Source organism: Octodon degus, unplaced genomic scaffold, assembly GCF_000260255.1.
Source record: "Octodon degus isolate 3935 unplaced genomic scaffold, OctDeg1.0 scaffold00007, whole genome shotgun sequence".
Taxonomy (NCBI): domain Eukaryota; kingdom Metazoa; phylum Chordata; class Mammalia; order Rodentia; family Octodontidae; genus Octodon; species Octodon degus.
In genome coordinates this window covers 8,452,141-8,478,452 of record NW_004524583.1, presented here as the reverse complement: position 1 = coordinate 8,478,452, position 26,312 = coordinate 8,452,141, and the positions used below count along the sequence as shown (strand labels likewise).

The following is a 26,312-nucleotide window of genomic DNA, read 5'->3' as shown; positions in this document are numbered from 1 at the left end:
TGTTGAGCATTTTTTGCTGGGTGATTCTGGGGTAGGGAATCACATCAAAGTTCCAGAATTTACTTTTGTCCTTTAAAATTTAATCTTATAATTTGCTGATTCCCACCCTTTTTTGGGCTTCTAGTAGCTAACAAATTAGTGATTCTTCTGAGCTATAATTCATCACAACATCCGGACAGTGATAGTATGCTATGAATGTTGTTCAAGTCAGCCAAGCTGTTGACTGTGGTTGAGGCCTCTGCTCTGCTGTCTGGTGCTGGTGAGCCCTAGTGGAAAAGGAACGTGTAGTCCACAGTGATAATGAAGTGATCATTATCAAAAATGCTGGGCTTAGGAACTGGGGCTATTCCTCTGGGGCAGAACACTTGCCTAGCACGTACAAAGCCCTAGGCATAGGTCTCTACTCTCTGGGGCTGCTCACTGCCCATGGCACCAGACTTCTTCAGCCTGCACACCTCTTCCTGCTCCAATCAGAAGTCCCTATGCTGCACCCCTGTCTTTGAGGAGAGAGCTTTAATTTCACTGTCTTAATAGTCCTTCCCACTAAGTGATATCAATGGGGAAAAGCCCGAGTGTGTCATTGTCCACATTTGCATTTCAGAGAGGGAACTAGTTGAACAACCCCACAAAATGACCAAGGAAAGGAAGAATTTTATATTTTCATGAAATACATGCTAAGCTTCCTTCTTTAAAAAACCAATCTGAATGTGAGATTCCCCTTCTATCTTACTAATTCCGGATCGCTCTGCAGACAGGATCCTCTTGGCTTCTCCCGCTGTCCATCTTGACATCTCCTTGGTTTTTCCAGAAACATCAGGTAAATGTCTCCATCACCTTCCTATTGTATGTAATTTATGTACTTTCTCTTTAAAAAAGTCCTTTGGCTTTGTAAGAATTCAATGCTAGCACTTGCAGCAATTAGTGACATTTAACTTCTCCACTGTGGCGTGGAAAAAGAGATGATATACGTGGATTTAAAAAAAAAAACTGGGATAAAACTAAATGTGAATGAAATAAAAGTCTTGGCAGAGATAAATCCCTACCCCCCGATTCTCCCCTATTCTTTTCTTCCTTGAAATACTACTTCCATTTACCCAGCCAGGGTGAAGGAAGAGAAGGCTGGTTTGAAAATCATCTGAGGTGGGTAGGTTGGAGGGTGGTATTAGCTTCAATGATGGAGAGCTCCAACTTCTGGCTGCTTCTTGGACATTGCATCTTCCCCTTGCTTGTTGCAGTAAATGGTTCCTATTTTCTCTATTACTCATTCTCATGACAGGCTTCATGATGGCCACAGCTGCTTACAAATGACTTTGCTTCCATAGCCATTTCCATTTCCCTGTGCTGCCGACGCAGCTGTCTCCATGGGGATTTTCCTGAAGGGTGTAACATAGTTTAGAGAGCCATATGTATATTTTGCATATATTTTACATACAATTTGCAGCCTGTTCTAAGGCAATTTCAACTTTGCAGATCTTATCCACTGGTGATCCTTTTCTCATCTTGTTCCTAAATGCATTCTGGGAATCACAAATAGGCACAAGAAGGATGGGAGATCGTCCTAGAAAGGGAGGAAGAAAGATCAAAAGTATTGGATACCCTGTTAGGACCCAGGATTGTCACGATCAGTTAGGGTACTACTTTGTCAGTATGTGACACCAGAATGTAGGCACTTCAGTTACTATCCTCTTCCTCCTCCTCTTCCTCCTTGTCCCTCCACATTTCCCTCCTCCTCTTCTTTCTCCTCTTCCTCTCCCTCTTCTCCTTCCTGTTCCTCTTGTTCTTCTCTTCTTCATCACAATTATATTCAGAAAGACATTGTAGTTCCAAAAGAATTCTAGGTTGGCAGTTCTTAATTTCCTGCCCAGGCAAAGACCATCAGACCCTACCTAGCCTTAGGTGATCTTTCTGGGGGATAAGTTCTGAGTCTTCGTTGAGGATCTGTACAAATCCAGAGTCTGTGGTCAGATTCTTCTCTTCTGCTTCTATGAGTCCCTGGTGTAGTTCATGGCTTAGGTTTTGGCAGCCCTAGACCATCAGCCCCAGAATAAACATTGAACTTGAATCCAAGTCAGGGTGGTGGTATTGGGACTGGTGGTGCTGGTGATGGAGGTACTGTTGTACATTTACGCTGACCTTCTGCTTCTGAGGTTAATCTTCCAGAAGATCTGTTATCATTTTAAGTCCTTTCTCATTATCCACACACATACCACATATCCAGCATAGCTTCTACTTCATTTCTTGCTAATTATGTCCCTCTAAGATTTTTTTGACCATTATTTTCTGGAATTTATGTTGGAAAGCCATATACTTCTATATTCTTTTGAGATGTTATTTAAAGAACATTAATGTTAAATATTCTTGAGAAAAATCTTCATGATATCTCAGTATTCTTCCACCCTTCCCAGCTACCACTCAGTGCTATAGTCTCTTTCTTTTGAGGCCTCATTGGCTTACGTGAGTCTGCGCCTTTCTTTCCGTGGAAGGAATGTGGTAAGGTCTTATATTCCTCTTGACTTCCTTTCAGACCATAGCTTTACAATGTTAAATACACACTGGACATTTTAGCTTGGGAGTCTTCTTTTGCTTCAACTCATCGTGCCTAAAACAGAACTGAATGTCCTTCTCCAAATCCATGTCCTCATCCCATGCACCTCTTATTCCATGGCTTCCACTTATCTCTCATCACTCTCTTCCCTAAGGCATCTCATCTGTTATCAAAACCTGGTAAATCCTCCTCTTCTGTCTCCCTCCTCACTGCCATGATGCTCATTTGACCCCTTTGCCTCTGAGTGATCTTTCTGCCGTCATCTCTTTTCCTGTAATCCATCCTATCCACACTACTGCCAAACTAGTCTTTCTGAACAGTGTTTCTCCTCCATTCACTCCCTTGCTCATGAACCTCAGTATTTTCCATCAGCTGAGATCAAGTCCAATTTCCTTACTCAATGGCTTCATACTCTGGTATCTCTCCCTTCTTTTTTTGTATTTTAGAACAGGGACTACACTGTCTACAGGGTCTCACTACATAGATCAGACTTGTAGTGATTCTCCTGTTTTCAGCCTCCCAAGTTCTGGGATTACAGGCATGTGCCACTATGTCCAGTCTCCATCTTCATCTCAACACACCCCAGGGGTGGGGCTGGTACAGCACATTGGGGATCAAACACTGGCTGCTGTGCTTTGCCTAAGTGGGTGCTTTAATCCGCTGAGCTATCTGGCTGGCCCTCTCTCACTTCTTCTTGAAATGCCTCTTTATATGTATTAATGCCTTTATCTGCACAGCATACCATTACATTCCTACCATATGCTGGGTAGTCCCTAGCTGCTCAGAAAAGTTGAACCAGAAAGTTTTACAAATACACTTTGTGGTCTTGGGAGTTGATTGCACTACCTAGAGTGCCCACCATCTTCCAAAATCTGTTTAAAAATCTCTCTGACCTCCAGAAATCTTTGCTGAGCACCCAGGACCCTCCTCTTAATCCCTCTTGGCCTTATCATCTGAATTCATTATCTAACACATCAATTCCTCTTGCAATCATCAAACACATTCTGGGAACCTACCTGCTTTGTGTCGAGCACAATAATATCTATTGCCTCACACGTTGGCGCATTGTCATAGCATAATGTAAATAATAAACTTTGTAGAGCTCTTGCCTAGCTCTATACTGGCCCAGATTGACACACATTAATGTATTTAATGCTCAAAACAGTGGATGAAGTAGACATTAGCATCAAAATTTTACAGTCCGGAGAATCAAAGTTCAAAAATGTTTAGTGAATTTCCTAGGGTTACAAAGTAGATAGAGGCAGAGAGGGCATGTTAACCCAGCTCTGAAGCCCTTAATCATAACCCCATGCCTCATGGCCAGGTATATGTGTATATATCACACGTATGTTTATGTAAATGTAAACACATGAGCCTCTGCTCAGTTGAGCTCAAGGCCTCCAGGCGTACTTTTCTGTACTTGGGTCTTCTCTCCCTTGCTCAGTCCTCACATACAGTGGGCAGTTCATTCATTAGCTTGAATGGTTGTTAATTCTTTTCTCCACTACTGGAAACCTGAGATTCGTAGCACCAAGGAGGAGTGTTTTGAGATAGGAGGAGAACAGGATTTTAGAATATTGGTTCTGAACTCTAAAAGCTGTGAGAATAGGGTTGAATAAGAAAAGATGCTGACATGAGAGCCTTTGAAAGTAGAATAAAATTTCCTTCACAAAAAAGCAAAATGAAACTCAAACAATATTATGATCACACAGTTCCTCCTCCCCATCCAGTTTCCGGTACTTACTCATGTCCATTTTTTTGCTTCATTGCCTGCAAAGCAAAGTTTTGACATTAGGATCCCAGCTCTGCGTTTCTGGCTTTCTACGTCAACACCTCACTATAGGCAGTTAGAAGCTGAAGAAGACAGAAGAAGGTAACATTTTGCTGGAGTGTGACACTGCAGCTACATATGTAGTTTAATAAAACCTGATAAGGACATATTTGAATTTTAAAAACACAGGTGGTGGGCTATTTGCATTTTAAAAGGATTCTCCCCTTCACAAACGGATCCACTGCAGGGTTCCATTAACTATCCAATTCCTCTCAGGGCATTTATCACACAATTTAATTTACCTAAGTTTGATTTATGTGGCATTCCTAAGGGGGAGCTCTCAAGTTTCAGTGAATTTGGGAATCACTTGGGCAATTTATTTAAAATTCAGATCTTGCCCAACTCTTCCTGAAGACCCTGACTTATTCTGTCTAGGGTGGGGCCTAGCTCCTTCATTTTCGGTGGGTGTCCCCAGTGAATGTTGCCATTTTCAGTGGGTGTCCGCAGTTGCCCGAAGCATGTCACCAGGGAAATATACTTTGGGAAGCACAGAACCTGAAGCCAGCTATTGGGCTTTCTCAATGACCTGCCTGCCCCTTAGCACCAAGTGTCTTTGTCTTTCATTCAATAACTGGGCAAAGTATTTATCTGGGTCCAGTAGACTCTTTCATATATTTCCCACTCGTTTTCTTGTCGCTGCTCAGTACCTTTAGTCGCAGGTGTGAAATATTTAAGTCCTCCCTCCCCCAACACCCTATTTCACCCTTAAGTTTCTTTTTGGATCTCCTTTATTCTCATATTTTAAGGCCAGTGATGCTCTGGAATGATGGTCCATCTCTCATGTCCATCTCTTCTCCTCCCACGTGCCTCACCAGCCTGCTGCACATTGCTTCATCCTTGTGCTCTTGGCTGGGATGCTGAAGGTTATGACTTGCGCTAGAAGTAGCTCGAGCCTTTCAAGAACAGTTGCTTCTGTGCAGTTTTCTCTTAGCCAAATCTAAAGCTTTTTTTTCTCTCTCTACTATCCCACCATCTCTGAAACAAGAAACACCCCCTCAAGTTAATGTTTTAGATAAAACAAATAGTGAGAATGACTGACTTTGGCATAATTCTCTTCTCCATTGAGAATGAACCCTAGACCCAGAGCAACAAATACTAGGATTTTGCATTCATGATATGATTATTGTTTAATGGAATTCATTTATAAAAGACTTTATGACATTTATGGCACATGTATCTATGTATTTAATATATCACTGATCTTTTAAAAGTCAGCTGCTTGACCTATATTTTGCCTCTGATTACTTTTCCAAATCTCTAATAATCTCCAAAACCACTTAGAGATTTCCATAGTTTACAGTTTTTTGTCCTTTAATAATCTCCATGCATCTCTGAATGTTGCTCTGTATTAAGATTCTCTAGGGTGATCTGGACTTTGTAAAATAGATACTAGAAGCAAAACAGGAACAAATATAACAGCAATGATGATGGTGAAGATGAAGTGGCAATACACGGGCAAGTAACTGGTGTCCTTGGCTGTTGTCAGAAACCCTTACTTTTAGTAAATGTAGCAGAGCTTACACTTCCCTTGAAATAAGGAGCTCTTAATAACTTTGTTTACCTTCCAGAAGAACATAGCCAGAAATTGTCTTATTTTCCTTAATCTGGTCTTTGGATCTTCTTTAACCCATTCAGGTCTGGGCTGATCTCCTGATCAAACATAGGGGACTTTGTGGGAAAATAGAAGTGGAGGAAGGGGCAGGAGGGAAAGTTTTAGGCTGTCTGAGAAACTTTTGCAAGCAGGAGCTTATTTGATATGCCCAATAGGATGTTGATTATGTAGAGAACAATATTACATCTGGAAGAAAGGTTGATGATTATCTCTGGATGCTGAAATTATGACTGACTTTTGTTTCTTTTCATTCTTCTGAATTTTTCCAGGTTTTAACAGTGACCATGTATTACTATTTCAAGTACCATAATTTGAAAGAAAGAAGGAAAACTACTTTACCTGTGGCAGTAAAGGCTTCTCCTTATGAACATAGTCTTTTTTAAAAATGTATTTGGTACAGGGCCTCACTATGCAACTTAGACTTATAGCGATCCTCCTGTTTTCAGCTTCCCTAGCACTGGGGTTATAGGTGTGCGTCACCACGCCCAGTCTCGGTGGCCGGCTCAGTGTACCCAGGACCAGGGCCAGTGTAGCATGTGGTGCTGGGGCTCGAACCCCAGTGCCTGTGCTTGCCTGAGCAGGCACTTAGTCCACTGAGCTATCTTGCTAGCCCATGAAACTAGTCTTAATAGATCTATCACAAATCTTACCAGTTTCACAGAACAATGGTTAAGGAATAGAAAAAGAAAAGAAAAGAAAAACAGAAAACAGAAACCAAACAAAACATCTGTCCTTATTAGGCCAAGGCAGTTCAGCAAACAAAAGACTGTTGGAGGGTTTGGTGCATGCTATGAGTGTGTGTTCTGCTCATAGGCCCTGCCATACCTGCTCTAGTTAAAAGAATTAAGAGAAGATTGCGCTGCATTTGGGATTTTAACTTTGTCTTCTTTCTTTTTTCCTTTCCTCCTCCTCCCTCCTCCCCTCTGCTCCTCCCTGAAGGCCTCTCCCACCTCATGATGAGTGAACAAGGTAGGTACCTTGCATCTGTGCCCTGCTGCCGCCTGAACTGCTTGCCTTTGCGCCCCTGCCAGCCCACCCGTCGCCTGTCCCTCCTGCTGTGGGCCAGGCTGGAAGCAGGGCTGCTGAGCAATGGGGACACTTTGCCTGGTGCATCCAAGTGTCCCGCCTGCCCCTCGCCCTGGCTTCCCCATTCTCTGCCACCATTTGTCATCCCAGCCCTGGTCGGACTGGGCGGCCTCCAAGAGGGAAGCATGAAATAAGGCATGACGCGCCGATAATGGGGGTGAATGAAGCTAATTTTGGAGCAACCAGGCGGCTAATGTCCCCCTGCTCCGACTCAGGCCCCAGTCTGGGCCCTCGGCTGGGGGATAGGAGCTGGGCTTCCCCTCAGTTTCTCTCTGGGTAGAGGTTTGCTTTTTGTCTTCCCCTCCATTCCATCGCCCATCTTAATAACATTTTGCAACCCCTGGTCAAAGGAAGCCCTTGGGGATTTAACTGTTTTCAGTTTCATATAAAAGCAAAATCACGAAAAGAACATGCTAATGTCCTCGTGGCAGGATTCTAACTCATTATACACCCTGAAGAAAGCTGCATATAAAGATCTGTGAATTCAGCATCTGCGACCTAAAATATTCAAATATTCAGGGAATGAACTGTGCAGGAAATTCAGCTCAGCTAAGCACGGGGTGGGCTCTGAATGGAGCCTTTTTCTCTTAAATAAAAATTTTCCACATTATCAGCCCAAATCAGGATTTTGAGAAGTGAGCCTACTTAAAAGTGTCTTTTTCTTCATTGTTCAATCGCAAGTATTGTGTTTCTTTGAAGCCTTGGGCTGATTACGAGATCGGCATACCTGCCTTGCCTCTCGCTGTAATACGGTACTTTTATTTTTCTTGTCTGTTTCTTTTCAAAATACACATGGGACCTAGTCCCTCTTTTGGAGGATCAAAGGAAAGAGTGAAGGGCAGTTGCCTCCAAATATTCCTGTTTTCCTTGGTCTTGTAGAGAGAGAGCAGGCAGCACTATTCCCCCATTCCATGATATCCGATCTGCCAGATAGAGAAGTTTGAGCAGAACAAGGACTCTCCCTCCCAAGGCTGAAAGGTCATTCATGGCATGAGGCAGCTGAGAGGATGGGCAGCCAAGAGCACCCAGCGTTGATACGGCAGGCTAAAGAAGAAGCCTGCTGATGTCATAGAATAGAAGGGGGGGGCGCAGGTGAGTTCCCTGTGCGAGCTGGTGCTCCGGAAGCCACTGGCATGAATCCCATCTGTTCTTGTAGGTGGGTGAGAGAAGCAGGTGCCAGATACAAGTAGCTATAAAAGGGGGATGAGTAGGGGACATGCCTGATGGTGACCCAGTGTCCGAGTAGCTTGAATATTACACACTTCTTTTGAGGACAGAGGAACTGAGCTCAATGAATTGTGGGAATTTGAGGCCCCAACTTTGGTGACAGATTGTACTAGGAAAAACAGGCCTTCAGAGTCCTGACCACAGGACTGTCTGTGTTCTCCTGTCTTGTGCTCCTGGCTGCCCTTCTGGAACTCTCCCTGCTTCCATGGCAGCTTGCAGCGCCTGCACATCAGAAGGCTGATGTCATAGGGAAGAGTACAGCAGGTGGGACACGCTGACGAGGACGTCCCTGGTCTTGACTTAGCTCGTCCCAGACACACTGATGGCGGCCTAGGAAGTCTAAATCCAAACACTGTCAGGAAAAGCATTTGTGTCACCTGTATTCTGGACTTCACCGGCTTTTAAATGTACCTTTGTAGAAGACTCAGGCACAACCATGCCTCAGGGCAAGAGTCAGTTGTTTTCTAGAAAAAGAAATGATGACCATGCGGATTTTATGAATTCCTCTTCAGAGGGGTACTCAAGAAAGGATGCGGACTTCTTCTGGGTGACTGGTGCCACTAAGACTTCAATTTGCTAGGTGTGGCTTAATCTTTTTAGAACAACCCTTTGACCGCAATACCCGTCCTCTCATTTTTTCCATTTCCTACTGTTTTGTGCATTCCTGAACTTCTGACAAGTGTCTGCCAAGGCAGTGCTCATCTTCCCACCAACACTGCGGGCCTTCTCCTTGTTTCCTCACTTCGAAAGCAGGGAGCTTCTATCTGGCCCCCACTGAATCTCCAGAATTTGTTGCTGGCGTCTGTAAATATGTGTGGAAATATTCATGAATGTTGCATGTGCCTCCCCGACACATGTGTGTTGTACTTTCTATCCTCACCACCCACATTGATTTGGGAAAATGTAAGAGCCTCGCTTCTTGGGGACTGCCCCTTGCTTTGCTAGATTGGTTAAGAGCACGCGATTTCACACCCATGTCCCTGTGCTGTGCGTTGCATGCTGAAGGACGGGATGGAGAAGTGCGAGTGGAGCGCAGCTCCCACTCCATGGAAGGGGCCCTGCTCCTCAACGTGCTCCCTGCGGCTTGATTTCCCACCATGCACTCCTTTGCGCTGCCTTCTCAGGGCATTGCTGTGCTGCTGCTCTTGCTGTCATGGGAGTCTTATGTGTGTCACATCTCTGTGTGTCCAGTGTGCTGATGTTCCTCCCCTCTCTCCCACTTTCTCTCATCGCCTCCATGGTGGACACCACACTTGCTCTCCTTAACTGGACCGTCCACTTCATCTCTGTAGGTAGAAGTAAAGGTAGAGATCACTTTATTTTTATCAGTATGACTATGAATATCTGCCTTCCAAATTATTCATGTATGCCAGGGGAAATGTTGATTCTGGTGGACGCAGTCCACATTTGAACCTAATCTGTTTTAAGAACCACTAAAAAGAAAGTCATGACTCTCATGTCTTGTCAATGCACTTTATGTTTGGTGTTTGGAGATGGCTCAGAGTTGACTCAACTCTTTCTAGGTACAACATGAACCTTCTATTTGTTGTCAGACTGTCCTAGCAGGAAGAGGGACTCTGAAGTGGGAGAGATGTGTTTTACTTCAGTACTGAGTTTCTAAGATGTCCTCTCAGGAAAGTGTTTTGAGGGATCAGGGGAGGTGGGAGTGATGCACCCTCATTGCTGTTATTTGAGAGTAACAGCAATGCTGGTATTTGGGGGAATATCAGTGAGGAAGTGTAATAGTAGAGGAAGGGGGAGGATTGAGGCATTGCCTTTACTTTAACTCAGTGTGGGCTTTGGAGCTTATTTATTGCCCTTTCCCCCCTCTGCATTGTTTTTCAGTGTTATATGTGGAGGAGTTAGAATTTTCTGACTAGGGGTGCTAGGCTAACAATGGGAGAGAAGGGGTGTTTGGAAGAATCTAGCATAAAAATGTGTGACACTGTAAGGAGGAAGAGAAGGAAGAGGCAATGCAGGATTTTAATATATAAAGTCAGCCTTTTGCCAGGTGGGCAGGGACGAGGAAAGGCACTGAGCTGGTGGGTGTGCTCCAGCGTGTGACGTGTCTTTCCTTGCATCACGCCTTCGGGGAATGCAGCTCACTCACCCAGTCCTAACCAAAGCTGTCAGAGACTCCAGCCAGGAGAACCTGGTTCTCCATTTCAAACTGGATTAGCTGTTTGGGAGTGAAGGGAGAGGTGAATTGATAAATTATCAATATGTATCTGCATCCACTTTCCCCCAACCCTTCCCTGACTCTCCAGCCCCATCTCAGAGAAGCTGTATGCAGCAGCTTCCTTCCAAAATTGATAAATAACAAAAGAAGAACATGGGAATCCTAGTGTACGATGTGGAGGAAAGGAGGGCTCTAGATATTTGAAGTGCTGGGATCCGGTCGTCTCTCATTTGAGTTTAGTGCTTTCTGGATGTTTACCACATTACGTATGGATGCAGTTCAGTCCTTCCCATCTCAGAGGTGGTCATTTGCCTGTTGCTCTTATGTGAATCCCACATGGGTTCATTCTCAGGAGTCTGCATGGACAACCTTTACCCCACTACTGGACTGTGATCTTTGGGGAGGACGTGGGTGGGAAATGGGGAGGAGGAAGAATAATGATGAGAGGCTCCCTGTGGGTGTGCAGGCCACCAGTGATCTAATAGGCAAAGCCACCAATCTGCATAGGACTCAGCCTTTCTGATGTGCATGACACTGTCCCCAGTCCCTCCTCCTATTGAGGTCTCTGATGCATTAGAACCAGTGTGTATCTGTCTCTTTTCTCCCCAAGTTCCTTATAATAGTCCTTAAAATAGGTGCTTTAGAGTTTTCAGATTTTACACACAAGCATGTTTCTTCCTCTAGGCCACTGCTACTACCACGATGAACAGCTGGTTGTGTTTAGAGAGGGCTCCACATGATGTGGGCATCATGCTAGGTGCTCTGTATCTCTCATCACATTTACTACAACTCGGATAACAAGGCTCAGAGAGTTAAATAACTTAAGGCACGTGTCTAGTAAGTGGGAATCAAACCCAGAATCTGAGCCCCTAACCACTGCTCTGCACTGCCTCCATTGGCTCTAAGAATGGCCTCTGTGTGTATGCCTCTTAGGTACCCCCTGGACATTGATCAGTCAGCACTTCCAGCCTGCCAAGTTGCAGTGTTGTAATACAGGTCCATATATATGTCACCTAGTCCTGTCACCTCAGTATATCCAAAGCCAGCCCTTTATACCATCTGTCTACCAACCAGCTTCCTTTTCTGTTGTCCCTATTTTTATTAATGAACCCAAATCCTCCTTATCACCAAGGCTAGGCACCCAGAAATTGCTTATTATCTCAGGCGGTCAGTTGAGAGCTTGTTGAGATTCTCTAGAATGTCTTTTCCATCTTCATAGTAAGCATCCTGCTCTGGTTCCTGGCTGGTGCTTCCCAGATCATTGCCCTCCCCTAATTAGCCTCCCTATTCCTCTTGTCTTCTAGTCTTTGCTGTAACTGAGAACTGTGTGAATTCTGCTGTCCACTGGTGGGCTGTAGGATTAGCTACTCACTGCAAAGCTTTCCCCAGTGTGACCCTGTTCCCCTTTAATCTTCTCTCCCTCTTCATCTTAGATGATAATTGCTACTTTGACCAAGCAGGATACTGAATAATCTTACTGACTTTCCTTGTCTCCTAGCTTTACTTGTTCGTTTCTCTCCCCTTTGATAGTTCTACCTCCCTTTTTTCCAACTATTGAAATTATGCATAGAAGTCATTCCCTACCTTATGCTATCCTTGAGTGCTCCATGGCAGTACTGAGTTCTTCTTCCATGTATCTTTTGAACAAGTTATACGAAAATTCTTTGTGAATTGGACCATTCCTCTTTACTAGATTTTAGGCATGTTGAAGGCAAATGTATTCACCTATTGAAAGCATCCAGATGTGTCTACTCTACTATGCTGCATGCAGAGGGGACTAAAGTCTCCAACCCTTCTTACCCTGCTCTCAGTCATCTTGCTAAAAGTGAAAATGAAACAAACCTAAAAGTAAAGTGGATCACAGAGTTCATCTGCTCAAAAGCTTTTGATGGCTTTTCCTTGTGTAATTGTCCAAGGACCCTTCTGCTTCATGATTTATGACACTGTCCTACTCTTTATTATCACCATTCCCAGCCCACCAGTCACCTAAAGTTCTCCACCTGCCCATTGTGAATCCACACAGCATTTTCCAGCCTTTGGGGCTTTTGCTGAAGCTCTGCCTTCTTTCCTGAATGTCCTTAAAAAGGCTTCTTCCTCTTACCAGCTTGCAAGTCTGTGCCTCCTGGGTCTCCCAGGCTTTGAACTTGGGCTATAAAGGGCCTGCACCAAACTGTGGCAGACTGGCTCATGGGTTGGAGTCATCACATCTGCACACAAAGGATGGAGGCTGTGTCTTGGCCATCAGCATCACCCATGCTGCATGACCTCGGTGGTTGGCCCGAGGCTGTCTAGTGAGTGCTGGCAGACCTCAGGAATGTTCGACTGAACTAAAAACTGGTTTTAGATATCTGGTGAGGGATAGGGTGGATTTGAGTTTTCATCAGTGATGTTAATGGGGTCATGCTACTCACTGACAGACACCCCTTGTCAGTACCCAATTATCCTAGCCCATGAGGCAATGGAACCCAGAGGTTCATGTAGTGAGGCCAGAGACCACAAGTTCTGACTTCAGTTTCCTCCCTTCTGTGTGTGTATGTGTCGAGGTAAAGGTGGGTTTAGGTTACAGAATAAAAAGGGAGAGGTTTGGGATTGTTTCTTAGGCATTTTGGAGAGAAAAGAGTAAGTGTGCTTCAGATTTTACCGTCCTTTAAAAGCTGAGTGACACAATAGTAAACCCATAGTTCAAAGAATTGTGAAGTCACATCTACAAAACAAAGTAGGATGTTTAGGCTACAATGACAGTCACTGCATTCAGGAGGCCACGAGACAGCATATAGCCAAAAACAAAGTAGACTAGAAGTAGCTGACCAGAAGAGTTCTGCAGCAAGCAATACTGGTCGACCTTTAAACTTAATTTTTACAGTTTTTGTTTAAGTGTTGGCTGTGTGTACAGGGTCTCATCCCCTTATTTCTTGTCCATTTGGGGGTTGCCTAGTCTGGGCCAGGTGACCAAATACTTTCCCTTGAGGTGAGACTTCATGCAGGAGTTGCAGGTTCAAATCCCTACAGAGACCTGACATGTATCTAGGGATAAGGAAGAGCCTAATGTAGTTTAGGAAACAATGGTGGCAGTGGGAACACTAACGAACTGGAGCCTATAAATCCTATCATCAGCACAGCCTTGATTCTGATCCTCTGATTGCTGCCATGTAAGAATGCAGGCCCCATGTCACCAGGGCCTCAAGGTAAGCCAGATACGTGTTTTATATAAGTGTCAGCTCTTGGAATTGTTTTCTTACTATAGACATGTCTGAGCACATATACACAGATGTATAGGCATAAACCAAATACACCCATGAACCACAAGGTTTGACCCTTGACTTGAGAAAGAAGATGGAATAAAATATTTTTTCCAAAATTGTTTGCTGCTTGTCAATAGAGGGAATTGGTCTCTAGAACACACCTAATTTCCTCTTTGCCCCTAACACTGACCAAGGCACTAGATATTCTTCTTTTTCTTTCTTTTTTAAAAAATGTATTTTGTACAGGGTCTCACTACGCAGCTCAGACTTACAGTGACCCTCCTGTTTTCAGCCTCCTCAGTGCTGGGATTACAGGTGTGCACTACCACGCCCAGTCTTGGTGGCTGGCTCAGGGTGCCTGGGGGGCAGGGCCAGTGCGGCATGTGATGCCAGAGATTGAATCCCGGTCCCTGTTCTTGCCTAAGCAGAAGCTGAGTCTGCTGAGCTATATTGCTGGTCCTTATTCTTCTTATTCTTGCTGTGACTGCCAGTGCCAGATCCCTGCGCTGGGTGAAGTTGGTTTTGTTTGGTGGTGGGGGCCTATGGAGGTAGAGTGTGGCAAATGTGAAGAAGGACTGGGAAGTGAGGTGGCACGATCAATACTTCCTCAAACAGGGAAGATTCTTAAATAACACAAGTGGCTGGGAGCATTAAATTCTTTTGTCCTTTAACTCTACTGAAGTCTTTAGTCACTGGACTGGATAGTTGGCCCTATGATTGATTCTAGTCCCCTTTAACTTGCTTATAGGTTTTTGCTGTGTGGACTTGACTGTTGGCTTTCTGATGCTGAACTAATCAACACTGCTCAACTAGAAAGGGATATTCAAGCTACATGAACTTGAACATGATTTTTTGTTGATGGTATTTTGCTGGCAGTAATATTAAGAAAGCTGATTTGAGGAGTTGTATCTTCTCTTGCCCCTGCTAGGACTCCAGAGCCCCGCAAATAAGTTACTGCCTGATAGGCAACGGTTTATGTAAATTAGTAAATGCAATGCCAGCTACTAATTATGAAAATAAACTCATCTGTGCTCTATAAATATCTAATTATGATAAAATGGGGGCAATATTACATTTTCATCTCCTGTTTCATCTGTTTCTCATCTACCACTGCTTTGTGTTCTTGACAATGAATAAAATCTCTTTTTTTAAAAAAAGAAATCTATTTTTCATATTTTTTCCCCTAATGTTTTAAAAGTCTTTGGGGCTAGGGGTGGGGAAATAGACTTATTTTAAACATAAAATGTAAATTGGCTGATTTTGGCAGCTCTGTGTTTTTGGCATGTTTCTTTGAAAAGGGACTTTAAAATATGAAAAGATCTTTTTCTTATTCAAAAATTTTATTGGGTAGAAGGACACTTTCTTGCAAATTGTTCTTTGGAGCATTTAAAAGCCATAAATGTGAATAGTGGATTTATGAACACAGTGTATAATATATTAACAGAATGTTTCAATTAAATTTCAATTGGCAATATATAAAAGGGATTATTTCACACATCTGTAAGCAACATGTCTGTTTCTCATTCAATTATCAACTTGGATTTATCAATAACTGATTATTGTCAAATATAATTTATGCTTGTGCATACAAATATCATAAAACACTTATCTTCTAAAGTCTAAAGAGTGAACTTTGGTATAGATCTTCCTTAGTTAAGTCAAGTTGGTTAATCTTAGGAAATATATAATTTTAACTGTACATCTGTACAAATATACATATCCACTTGACTTTGACAGCATCTGCAGGTAAAGCATGTTTTGAATTAAATCTTACTGTCTTTATGACATATCTCATTTATAAAGAATTCAAATAAATTGCCTGATGGAAAACATTTAAAACAATAAGAGGGCTGGCCAAATAGCTCAGCAGATTAAAGTGCCTGGGAGCAGGCGCAGGGGCTAGGGGTTCCATCCTCTGGCCTGCCCTGCCGGTCCTGCCCCCGGGGTGCACTGAGACAGCAGTTGAGACTGGGTGTGGTGGTGCGCACCTGTAATCCCAGCTTTTGGGAGGTTGTAAACAGGTGGATCACTATGAATCTGATCTAGTAGTGAGCCCCTGAACACCCTGTAAACCCTTCCCTAAAATTAAAAAAATGAAATAAAACAATAAGTGAACAAGCACAATACACTTCCTTATGTGCTTAGGTGCATATCTGCTATGTTTTTTTCCTCAGGTGTGTAGGTAACTGTCCATGTGTCTAGGTGTAGGTACATGTTGTCAAAGTATATATTAATAAGTTTATGCCAGTATAGCATGTGCTCATAAGTTGCTTCTATTTGCAGGTGTACTGAAAATAATAGATAACGGGGTGATATGTACCAGAATTTAGCAGAGTCAGTGTTAGCATTAAAAAAGCAATGATTTCTCAGCATTCAGTCATTGATGGAGACCCAAGGACCTGCTGGGTGCTAACCACACAGAATGCTGACCACGTAAGGGAGAATACGTGATGTGCTCTGTGCTCCCAGCCTTCTGATACCTTGTCAGTCACTGACAGGGGCAGCGCGTCTGCAAATGGCTTTTAAACAAGCATTTCTTCTAAAGTAAAACAAGGCTAAATGCATTCCATTTTTAACTTCTCAACCATTTTTAACATTAATTTTTTATTTTAAAGACAAACTTTTAGAAAATAATGCATTGGGTAATAACAGCAGCTCTGTAAATTCTCATGATCAGACAGTTGGCTTTGTGTGTGAACGTGGAGGGGAACTTCCAATCAGTCACTGCTTATTTATCTTCCCTGGCAGATAACATGCACAATGTGGAGTGTATAAAAGGCATGCTATTATATACAGAGCTCAAAATGTAAAAGTCTACTTATCTATGTAAGTATCCTCCAGGTTGAGATGTAAACTTTCTGTGCTTTGTTTATTTACTTATTTATTTTTGCAGAACTAGGGACTGAACTTAGGCCCTTGTGCTTGCCAGGCAAGCGCTTATTCTACTGAGCTCTCTCCCCGGCCCCCTCTGCCATTTGTTTTTAATATATAAGTTCATTTTGCCGCAAAGTCCTGTATATTCATGAAACAATCAACAGGCAGGTTCTCGCTTGCTTCTGCTTTCATTAAGAAGCATTAACCTTGTAAGAGGCTGAGGCATCGTGGTTTTCATCGCGTGTAAATAGAAAACGCTGCTCTCTTGCGAGGGAGCTTTGCGCTGTGTTTGTTGCTCAGGTTTCCCTTTGCACAAAGAGAATATTTAATTGACATCATTGGGGTTTCCTCTTTTTTTGCCCTTAGGCATTTAGTGGTGAGTAGAACAGCAGAGGTGGAAAAGACCATATGCTTTGTAAAAAGCCAGACTAATAACACTTTCTGATGGATGTCTGATTTTAAAAGTGCCGCATCTTTCATTAAAATTTACATGTAAAGTAAGGGCAGGCGCAGTGACATGAAAGCTAATGCAACCCGCACATCTTGACATAATAGCAATCACAAGAAACTGGAGCTCCCAGATGGCAGCTTGGCCTCTGCCATCCTTTTAATAAGCTACTAACTGCTAATTATTTCACTCGTATAGGCAAGTTAATTTACTGTTGACTCTTAAAGAGATACTGCTCACTTTCCCCCCAACCCACACAAAGCAGCACTTCCAACTAGAGATTTCAAAAGTGCTTCCGCACAGGTTGGAAGCTTTCCAGCAAATTGTAGTGATGAAGGCAATATTGGGGTGACAAATGTTGCTTAATAAACAATATTTCTCTTTTCTTTGGGTAGTTTAAGAAAATTCATTTGGCCGAGAAGCCATTGTGTGTGCACGCGAGCGCGTGTGTGTAAGAGCAGTAGATTGAGTGGCCAATGCGAGGGAAAATCTGAAATTTGGAGCCTGTTCAAGAGTGAAAGAACAGCTGCCTTTTAAATGGTTGCTAATTCTGACAATTAATGCTGCTTTGTGAGTGTGTGATGTTCTGTGATAGCTCTTAGGAGGGATGAGGGTGTGTAATAGCTCATTTCCTAAGCTTTATGGTAATGCCACAGAGTGAGGACCACAGAACTGAGAGAGACCCGGTCCGTCATACTCTCGAGGCCTTTTGTATGAAAACCACAAGGCGTGCTTTTTTCTCTGTGCTTCGACTTCCTTACGATGATTTTATATTTTAGCACAGGCACAATTATTAAGTGAATGCTATGCAAGCGGGCTTGGCTACATCAGGAATGAGTGTTTGGAACAGAACCTTGTTTGTAAAGAGCTGTCTGCCAATCAAAATATTTACTTGAAGATAAACTAATGACTGTGCCTTCAGCATGCCTGCAGACCCATTATTGATATGAGTGTCACTACTTGGGCTTGATATTATCCTGAAATAAGCCTCAAACCTCAAATGTATTACGTGTTTGTGTGCATTATATATCCCCCAAACAAAGTAAAAAGCATGTATACCAAATAGTACGCCAAATAAGATGCAAATGTAAGAATATGTGTCAACCCATTTTCTGGAAATATTTTAGCTGAATTTGTTACTGTAATCATTTATTCCTTGTTGATATTAAGAATTGGAAAATACCTTAATATATAATATACATATATACTATATTTATTTATTTATTATCCCACTATTCATGATATCCATGAGCATGACCTTGATAATGTGAGTTTTGTAGTCCAATATCGTGTCTATAGTGACTCAGGTATCACACAGTTCATGCTTAAATATAAATTTATGAAGTCCAATTATTTCTTTATTAACTGGAGAAGTTTTAAGTGTTAATGTTTGAAATTAGTATGTCATCTAGTTTAAAAATAGCCCCAAGGAAAAATATAAGTGTATGTGAATCTGAGGGAGTTTCATCATCTTCCAGGAGCTGACATTATATAGTGTGTTTTGGCAGATTGTTATCTTTGGAAAGAATTTTGAGAAAAGCAAGTGTTTCAAGAAAAAAAATGTACTACAAAAAATAAGTCCTAAAACACAAGTTTAAACCAAACTAAGCAGGTTTCTTGACTGTGGGACATCTCAGAGCCTCTGTTATGACAGTACAAATTATAAATCTCCAACAAGGAAAATGTACTTTTCACAGTTACCCAAATTTATTTGACATGAAATTCTTTTCTGTAATTTTCATTTTGGACAAGAATAGCTAGAAGTAAAGCTGGTGTTCAGTTGAAAAACTTTGGACATGATAATTTTAAAGTCCTCCCCAACTCTAATATTATAAACTTTAATGCTTCTAGAATTTGCAGGAAGCTTTTGGATTGGTTTCACTCAAGAATGCTTTTAACTACATTTTCTGTTTTGATTGGGAATAGTTTTTGGATGGGTTCATTTCAATAGGGAAATTACTACTTCCTGGTAAAATGCATCACACAGATGTTAAAACAACTGCAGTTTTAGACACTAGTCTTGTTAAACCACTTCCAGTGTGTATTACCTAAGTACTTAAGTGGATATCCATATAGTGTGTGTAAACAATGCTTCTAATAATGGGCTGCATAACTTCAGAAAGAGCTGATGTCAGCTCAGCGGAAGGCACTGAAATCACAAGAACGTTACACAGCCATACTTGCTTTGAAGTGTGGAGCAGTTAATAATCATCATGGTTATTTCTTATATAAAGGTTGTTCATCCCATTACTCTGCAGAGTTTAGGTGTGAATTTTTTTTTTCTCCCCAGACAGTGAAACCGTAGGTAAAAGAATTGCTTTCTGGTAAAATAACTTGTATATTATTTAGAAATTATTGGCTGGCAAAGGACTGTGTGCTTTCTTAGTGTACAGCTGAGGTCTTTGTCCTATTTATGTGCTGTTTAGGGTGACGTGGTTGCTACTGATCCATTTCTAGTAGATCATTTGCCTGGGGCTGTTTATCTGGGCGTGGCGATGTAGTTTGCTGACCCAGTGATTGTTTCTCTATTTCCCCAAGTGACCGATAAGGGACACTTACAGATACTTTTGTCAAAATGGTAATGGGTAGAGGTGAGCTTCTGGTTCTAAATGAATCCACATGGCAGTTGAACCTGGAATATCAGATATCCAGGTATAAATAATTCTAATTGAAGTTCAGAACTATGGAATAAAAAGCACACTAAGTTATATGTGGACAATTAGCTTATGGTGTTGGGCAAGAAAACACTGTAGATGAGAATACTGCTATTATTATCAGACACAAGCAGCATAAACTTGTCAAATCTCATTATCCTAACAATGAGAACAATAATACAGAACTGCCAGGTGGATCCATTTAGATATTATATAAAAAGGACTTACATTGGACATTGGCTCAAACATAAATAAACATTTCTTTAGTAGTCAGAAGCATTCATTATCCTCATCAGAAATGCCTCTTGTAGTATCACTATCACTTCTTAGGTTTGCGTACTTTGAGCGTATTATTCAATATTTTTGAGCTTTCATGTCTTTACCTGTAAAATGTCTACTTGCTAGGCTTGCTGTGGGTAACAGTTGATAAAATGCAGGTGAAAATGCCACACAAATCAAAGTAGCACTACGCATTGTTAAAGGATTAGTAGTGTAGGTTGGGGAGATAGGTCAGTGGTCTAAGCGCCTGCCTGGCAAGCGCAAGGACCTGAGTTCAATCTCCAGTACTGCATGCATGCCAGCCCCAGAACCCTGGAGTGCTGTAACGTTCACTGAAACTAGGCTTGGTGGTGCACACCTGTAATCTCATCTCTGGGGAGGCTGATACAGGAGGTTCACTACAAGTCTGATCTGCATGGTATAACCCTGTACTGAACAAATAGAGAAAGAACTAGTAGTCCACTAGTAGCAGTTTTATTCATCACAGTACATCTAGCTCCTATAACAGTTTCTACTTTATCATAGAAATAAGTCAAAATGTGTCGTGCTAAGAATCACAAAGGAAGAGCAGGAGTAATCATAGAGCTGAAAGTGCTGTTGAAGAGTTCAGCACCATGGACAGCCCAGCCCCTTGCCACCTCCATTATGCTTTCAGCGGGTATTTGGACATCTTCAGCAAAAGAGAGCCATTGGCTTTTTCCTATAGTGTTTTCTACCCTAAAAGAAGAAATCCTGATCAAACATGGTGGTTCCCTTAGGTGTTTGGTAGATGTGTTTGCTCTTTTTGTGTAGAAAAAGAGCTATGGGATTTCCTTATATACTTCATAGAAATCAATGAGCCCTGAAGAAAACAAAAAACATTTGGTTAACAGTTACTTTAAAAAAAAAATGCTGATTTGCTTTCTCAGATCTTAGAAGCATAGAATTTCAGAGCTCAAAGAAAACTTGGAATTCCTTTAGCCCACTTCCCTGTAATTCTTTGGCTCACAAAACATACTCAGAAGGCATGAGTGACGTGTTTTGTCACACAGCTAATTTGTAGTTCAGTAAGGCTTTGGACCAGACTTTTGGACTCCCATACTGTTCACTTTCCTCTCCCTCCAAACAGTCACTGGGACTTATCTTCATTGTTGAGTGTGGTTTATATAGATTACTCATAGACTGCTGAGCCCATTATTGATTGCACTGTGTAAGAAAGATCCTGGAAATATCACTGTACGAACTTGCTAAATAAGGTTGTCCCTTAAATCCTTACCTGCATGAGAACCAGTCCAACCTTAGCTTCCAAATTTGCCAATAAGTTTCTCAGAGTTTCAGGATTTTAGGATGCTTTATACTTCTCAGGTATTTGCCCTGTTGGCTGCTCTTGTCTTGGCTAAAGTAATACGGAAACATTCATTGTCTTTAAAAAGCTTTCATACTCATTTTTCTTTTCATTGTCCCAGGTTGACTGTTTGTAACAGAGCAGATGCACGTTGAATACAATAAAGATATGCTGGGAAGATACGCAGTCGAGACTGATTTTTTTTTTAAGCCTGTTCTTTATAGTTTTTCTCATTTACTTTCTGATGATGAGAACACTTGTCACTTTATTTACAAGGTTTTAAACGAAAAAAAGATTTTTTTTTTCTCAAGTGAGTATGTGTGTGTCTTTAAGCTGATATTACTCCTTTGTTTTCTTTTAGAAATAATTTTTTCTTTCGGGGTTCCGCCATGTGTCTGATAGGTTATATGTAAATTCTTCCTGGAGGCAGCTTTGGGGAATGTTGATCACTGCACGAAATTGGTCCTTAAATTGTTACCAAATTGTCTCCCTTCATTCTGTTTTGATCATAAGAGCTCTCAAGTGTCAAAGTCAGCTGAAGAACTAGTAGATAAAATGCATGAGCACTAGCCTTTTATTTTTTCCAGGAGAGAATAAATAAATGTGTTTTGTATTATGTTCTTAGCCTCTGATAGTGATTTGTTAAAAGGAAAGGCTATAGTATTAAATATTTACAAGAGTGATTTAGTTACATATTCTGGTGCTCTGTATCCTTGTTTAATAGTAAAATCAGCTACTATTGAAATAAATGCCATTAAACCAGTGGTAGTGTGAAGGTCACTGCCTAGGCAAGGTCAACCCAATTTATAGAGTATAGTGATTTTTATAACCTTTTTAATTTCTTCCTGTTTTGATCAGCTTCCCTTCAAAAACGATAAGAAAAGATACATTTGAATATTTGTAATCTTACTCTGTCTCTTACATCCATGGCTTTTTTTGGGCAACCTGATAGCTAAACTGTCTTATGCTTTCTTTTTTTCATCCATGGAGTGGACAGAGACAGTCTGTCCTCCCTGCAGGTCAGCAGCTGCATTTCCACTGAGTGATCCTCTATTGCTCCTTGCTGGACGGTTTTAGAGAACTAGTGCCTCTTGTTTCTCAGAAATGGTTTGTCATGCTGAAGAACCATTAAGTTTCCCTCCCGTCTCTTCTCTACCTATGTAACTTTATTTCTCATAGCACTTAAAATAAGTTTCTGATGTTGCACAGCATCATCTTCATTTCACAGGCAAGAAAGTAGAGGCTAAAATTTACTAAACCGGTTACTGAAGTACTGGCAAAACCAAGGTAGATCAAATTTTATTTGGCACTAAAGCTTAGGCCAATACTACCTATCATAGCATCACTCTAATTAATTGCATTGAAATTCATTTTTCTGTAAAATGGAGTGATCATAATATGCTATGATAATATAAACACACATAAATAATATATATGTGATGTACTATAAAGAATTATGTTCTTTTACTTTAAGACAAATATTAAGACATATGAGCTAACACATATTAAGTGCATAACAGTATATCTGGGTCTACCTTAACAATTTTAATAAATATGTTTTCTTCCCTTCTTTTGAGAAAGAATACAAAATAATTGAATTTGACAAGTATTAAGCACAGGGAATACACAAAATAAATAAAAATCATTCTTTATTCTCAAATGGCTCACATTATATTAAAAAGAAAAACCCCAGTATAATGAATTCATTTTTTTCTTGTCTTTGGCTTTGTCTGTAGCAAGCAGTATTTAAAAATGTGAAAGCCTTTTTCTGGGAATAGTTTTGTTTCAATGTCAAGGCATACTGGAGTGATAGCTCCATGTGGCTTGTTTCCTTACTGTCTGTGTTTATTTCATCCTAAAATCCAGAAGACTAATTTGAAAATGAGGAAAAGCAAAGAGGCCCAGGGAAGTAGTATGTATATTAGCCTGGGGAGGCTACTGTTAGAGAAGCAATTCCAAGTGCCTTAATACACTCCAGAGTTTCCCATTCCCATCACCGTTTGTAGTGCAGATTGATGGGTGGTGGAGTGGGAAACTCCTCTCCACACGGTCATTCAGGAACCAGGTACTTCCCGTCCTGCAGCCATGTAGCTTTGCCATTTTCTAGAGTGTTGTCCTTCTTTGTGGTCAACTGTGAAATGGGGAGAGAGGACTTGGGGAACCCTTTCCCCAAGGCAGGCAGCAATTAAGGTGCATCACTTACTGTTAGCTAGAGCTCAATTATGTGACCACATCCGGTTGCAAAGACTGGAGAATATAATTTATCTTTGTGCCCAGGAAGAATGGGAAAGAAGTTTGGTTGGCACACTGTCAGTGTCACCCTAGGGGATGTGCTGTTATATTTTTACAGCAACTTGCATCATGCTCACAGTTTTTCAAACAAAGGAACAAAATATTGCTATTGTTTCTGTGAGACAGAGGACCACTCCTGTAACTGGTTCTGTAATATACATGCACATGTATTTAATTTAAAATAAAACTCTTGAGGCTTAATAGTTTGTAATAATGTCTCTCTATAAGAATCAACTGGAGGACTTGTAAATCTCTCAACTTTGGTTCCTGCTTCAGAACAACGGAGCCTTCAGTGGTAAATTACTCTTAGGATCAAGTAAATGTGAGACACTTTGTGATATAGCAAATTCTAAGAGGTAAAGTGAATCAAAGAGGGAATATATACTTCTAGCAAGAAAAAAAAACTTTGCTAGAAGTATTTTATCAGCTTGGTCTGGCAGTGCATGCATGTAATATTGGCTACTTGGGAAGCTGAGCAGGAACACCACAAGTTCCAGCCAAGCCTGGGCAATTTAATGAGATCACTCCTGGTGGTGATGGTGCACTCCTCTCATGACAGCACTTGAGAGGCAGAGGAAGGAGCATCCCTGTGGGTATGAGGTCAGCCTGGGCTATGTAGTGAGTTTAAGGCTAGTTTGAACTATATAGCAAGCACCTATCTCAAAGTGGGGGGAGAGAGATACAGAGTTAGATTGACTTAGTGGAAGAGTGCTTCTGGGCTTGATCCCAAGTGCCACATATACACAGAGTATTTTATTGTACTTCATGTAGTTTAGAACAAGTCTCATATCTATCTTAGCATATATATATTCATTATACATTATTTTTGTTTTAGGGGCTTTACTCTTGCATCCACCAACCTAAAACTTCAAGTGTGCTTGGCATCTTAGCCTGAATTGATGGAGCGGGACCAAATGCCCATTCCAGGACTTTGTTTTATTCTGATCACTGGATCAAAACATCTGAGCATCTTTTGTTCCTCTTCATCACTTGACCAGGAGCGCTCATGATTAAGAGAATTTTCCTGTTGCACTTAAGACAGTAAGGGCTCCTTGCTGATAGGTTTACTTATTACCTGTGACTGACTTGTGAATGGCTAACTTATGGCAGGCCATTGTAGTTTTTGGGTTTTTCTTACTCTGTTGTTTGTATGAGAAGAATTGAAACCATGATAATTTGGATTGAACCTCATAGAGAGGTTGACTGCCTTGTGCTTCTGGAATGGACGTCAGAGTTTGAATAATTCTGGGTTTGTGAGTTTTTCTATTACCCTTCTCTCATTTTATCTGTCTCTTTTTGTGTCTTTGTGTGCAAGTCTATGATTACTATTGAATTTTTCACCCTAAATGCCAGCAATTATCTCACAGGTGGAGGGATTAGGAAAGAGCTAAGAGAATTGCACTGAGATTAGAAGCAAGTCTCCCTTTCCCTTTTAAATCTAGTGACAGAAGGGATGACGACTTGGAGGGGGCCAGGCAGAGCTGTGGAGGGGGGAGAACAGTTTGCTTCTGCTATTTAAATTCCTAGATGGACTGAAGGAAGAGACTTGTAATGAAAGAAAGAGGAATTAAAAAACCCTAGCTTATTGTTTCACGGAGCTGGGGGATGAGGGGTGGTCAGAAAGGAAGGGCAGCTACTTTCTTGTGTTCCTGTAGCTTATTTAATCTCCTTATCTGAGAGGCTATAGTCTCTATTGTTATTGGTTTTTTATTTTGGTCTGACAATTTATTTTGGGAGAAGAAGGCAGCAGCTGGAGGGTCTAATATATGCTGAGTCCAAGAGAATTTTGGTGAGACATTATCTTTCTTCCCAGGAAAGAATGATTTATTTACCTGATCTGTTACTTAGGATGCTTTCAGCTGCAAATAACAGAACTTTCAACTCAACTGCCTTAAATAATGAAGGGTACTTATGGATCAGTTCCTAAAAAGTCCAGAGATTCAAATGATACAATGAAGACCAAAGTCTTTCTATTTCCATTTCTTGGCTTTATTTGCCAAGGCGTTGGCAGCCCATCTCCCTTGTGATCTAAGACAGTTGATGACTATGTCCAGAGGGATTTGCTTTTTGGGTCACGTACATTCTTTTTTTGTTCTGTATCAGGGTTCTTCAGAGAAACCGAACCCATAGGAGATTACATGGATATGGTGATTTATTAGGAGGACTTGCCCTGGGCCCTCACGGAGGATGGGGAGTGCTATGATCTGTCATCTGCAAGCTGCAGTGAAAGCAAGAGGGATAATTTTGGCCCTAAGGTCTGAGAAATGATGGTGTCAGTCCCAGTGAGAGAGCAGAGGAGAACCAGGTGCTGTCCTGGCATAAGCAGGGGAGAGACTGAAGAGTTTCCTCTTTCCACAGTTTTGTTATTCAGACTCTAGATGGGGGAAGGTAATCTCCTCTCCTCAGTCCACTGATTCAAACCCTAATCTGATCCAAACCCTAATCTGTCCTCAGGGACACACTAGAATAATGCTTAATCTGGGCAGTCCAGGGCACCATGAAGTTGGTACCAAAATTAGGTATTATGAGTCTTTTTCAACTTGACTTTCGTATGCATCTCCTTAATCTATACTTAATCTCTAAATAAAGACAATAGTGAGGTCTCAATTGTATTTAACATGATCCATCTATCCTTGGGTGCTACTAAAAATGCACAAACCCTTCCCGAGAAGGGTGAAGTCTTCAGGTGTTGTTAACTCTTCCTGATATCTTATAACTG

At 41.5% G+C, this 26,312-nt stretch overlaps 1 protein-coding gene across 1 annotated transcript in view; it reads left to right on the top strand.

Annotated features, from left to right (window-relative positions):
• Window positions 1–26,312, top strand: part of Nrxn3 (neurexin 3) — a 1,645,001-nt gene that overhangs the window by 46,086 nt on the left and 1,572,603 nt on the right. The window contains exon 3 of the mRNA XM_004624711.2: window positions 6,928–6,957. Within this exon, the coding sequence (XP_004624768.1) occupies window positions 6,928–6,957 (30 nt within the window). The remainder of the gene's footprint in view (window positions 1–6,927; window positions 6,958–26,312) is intronic.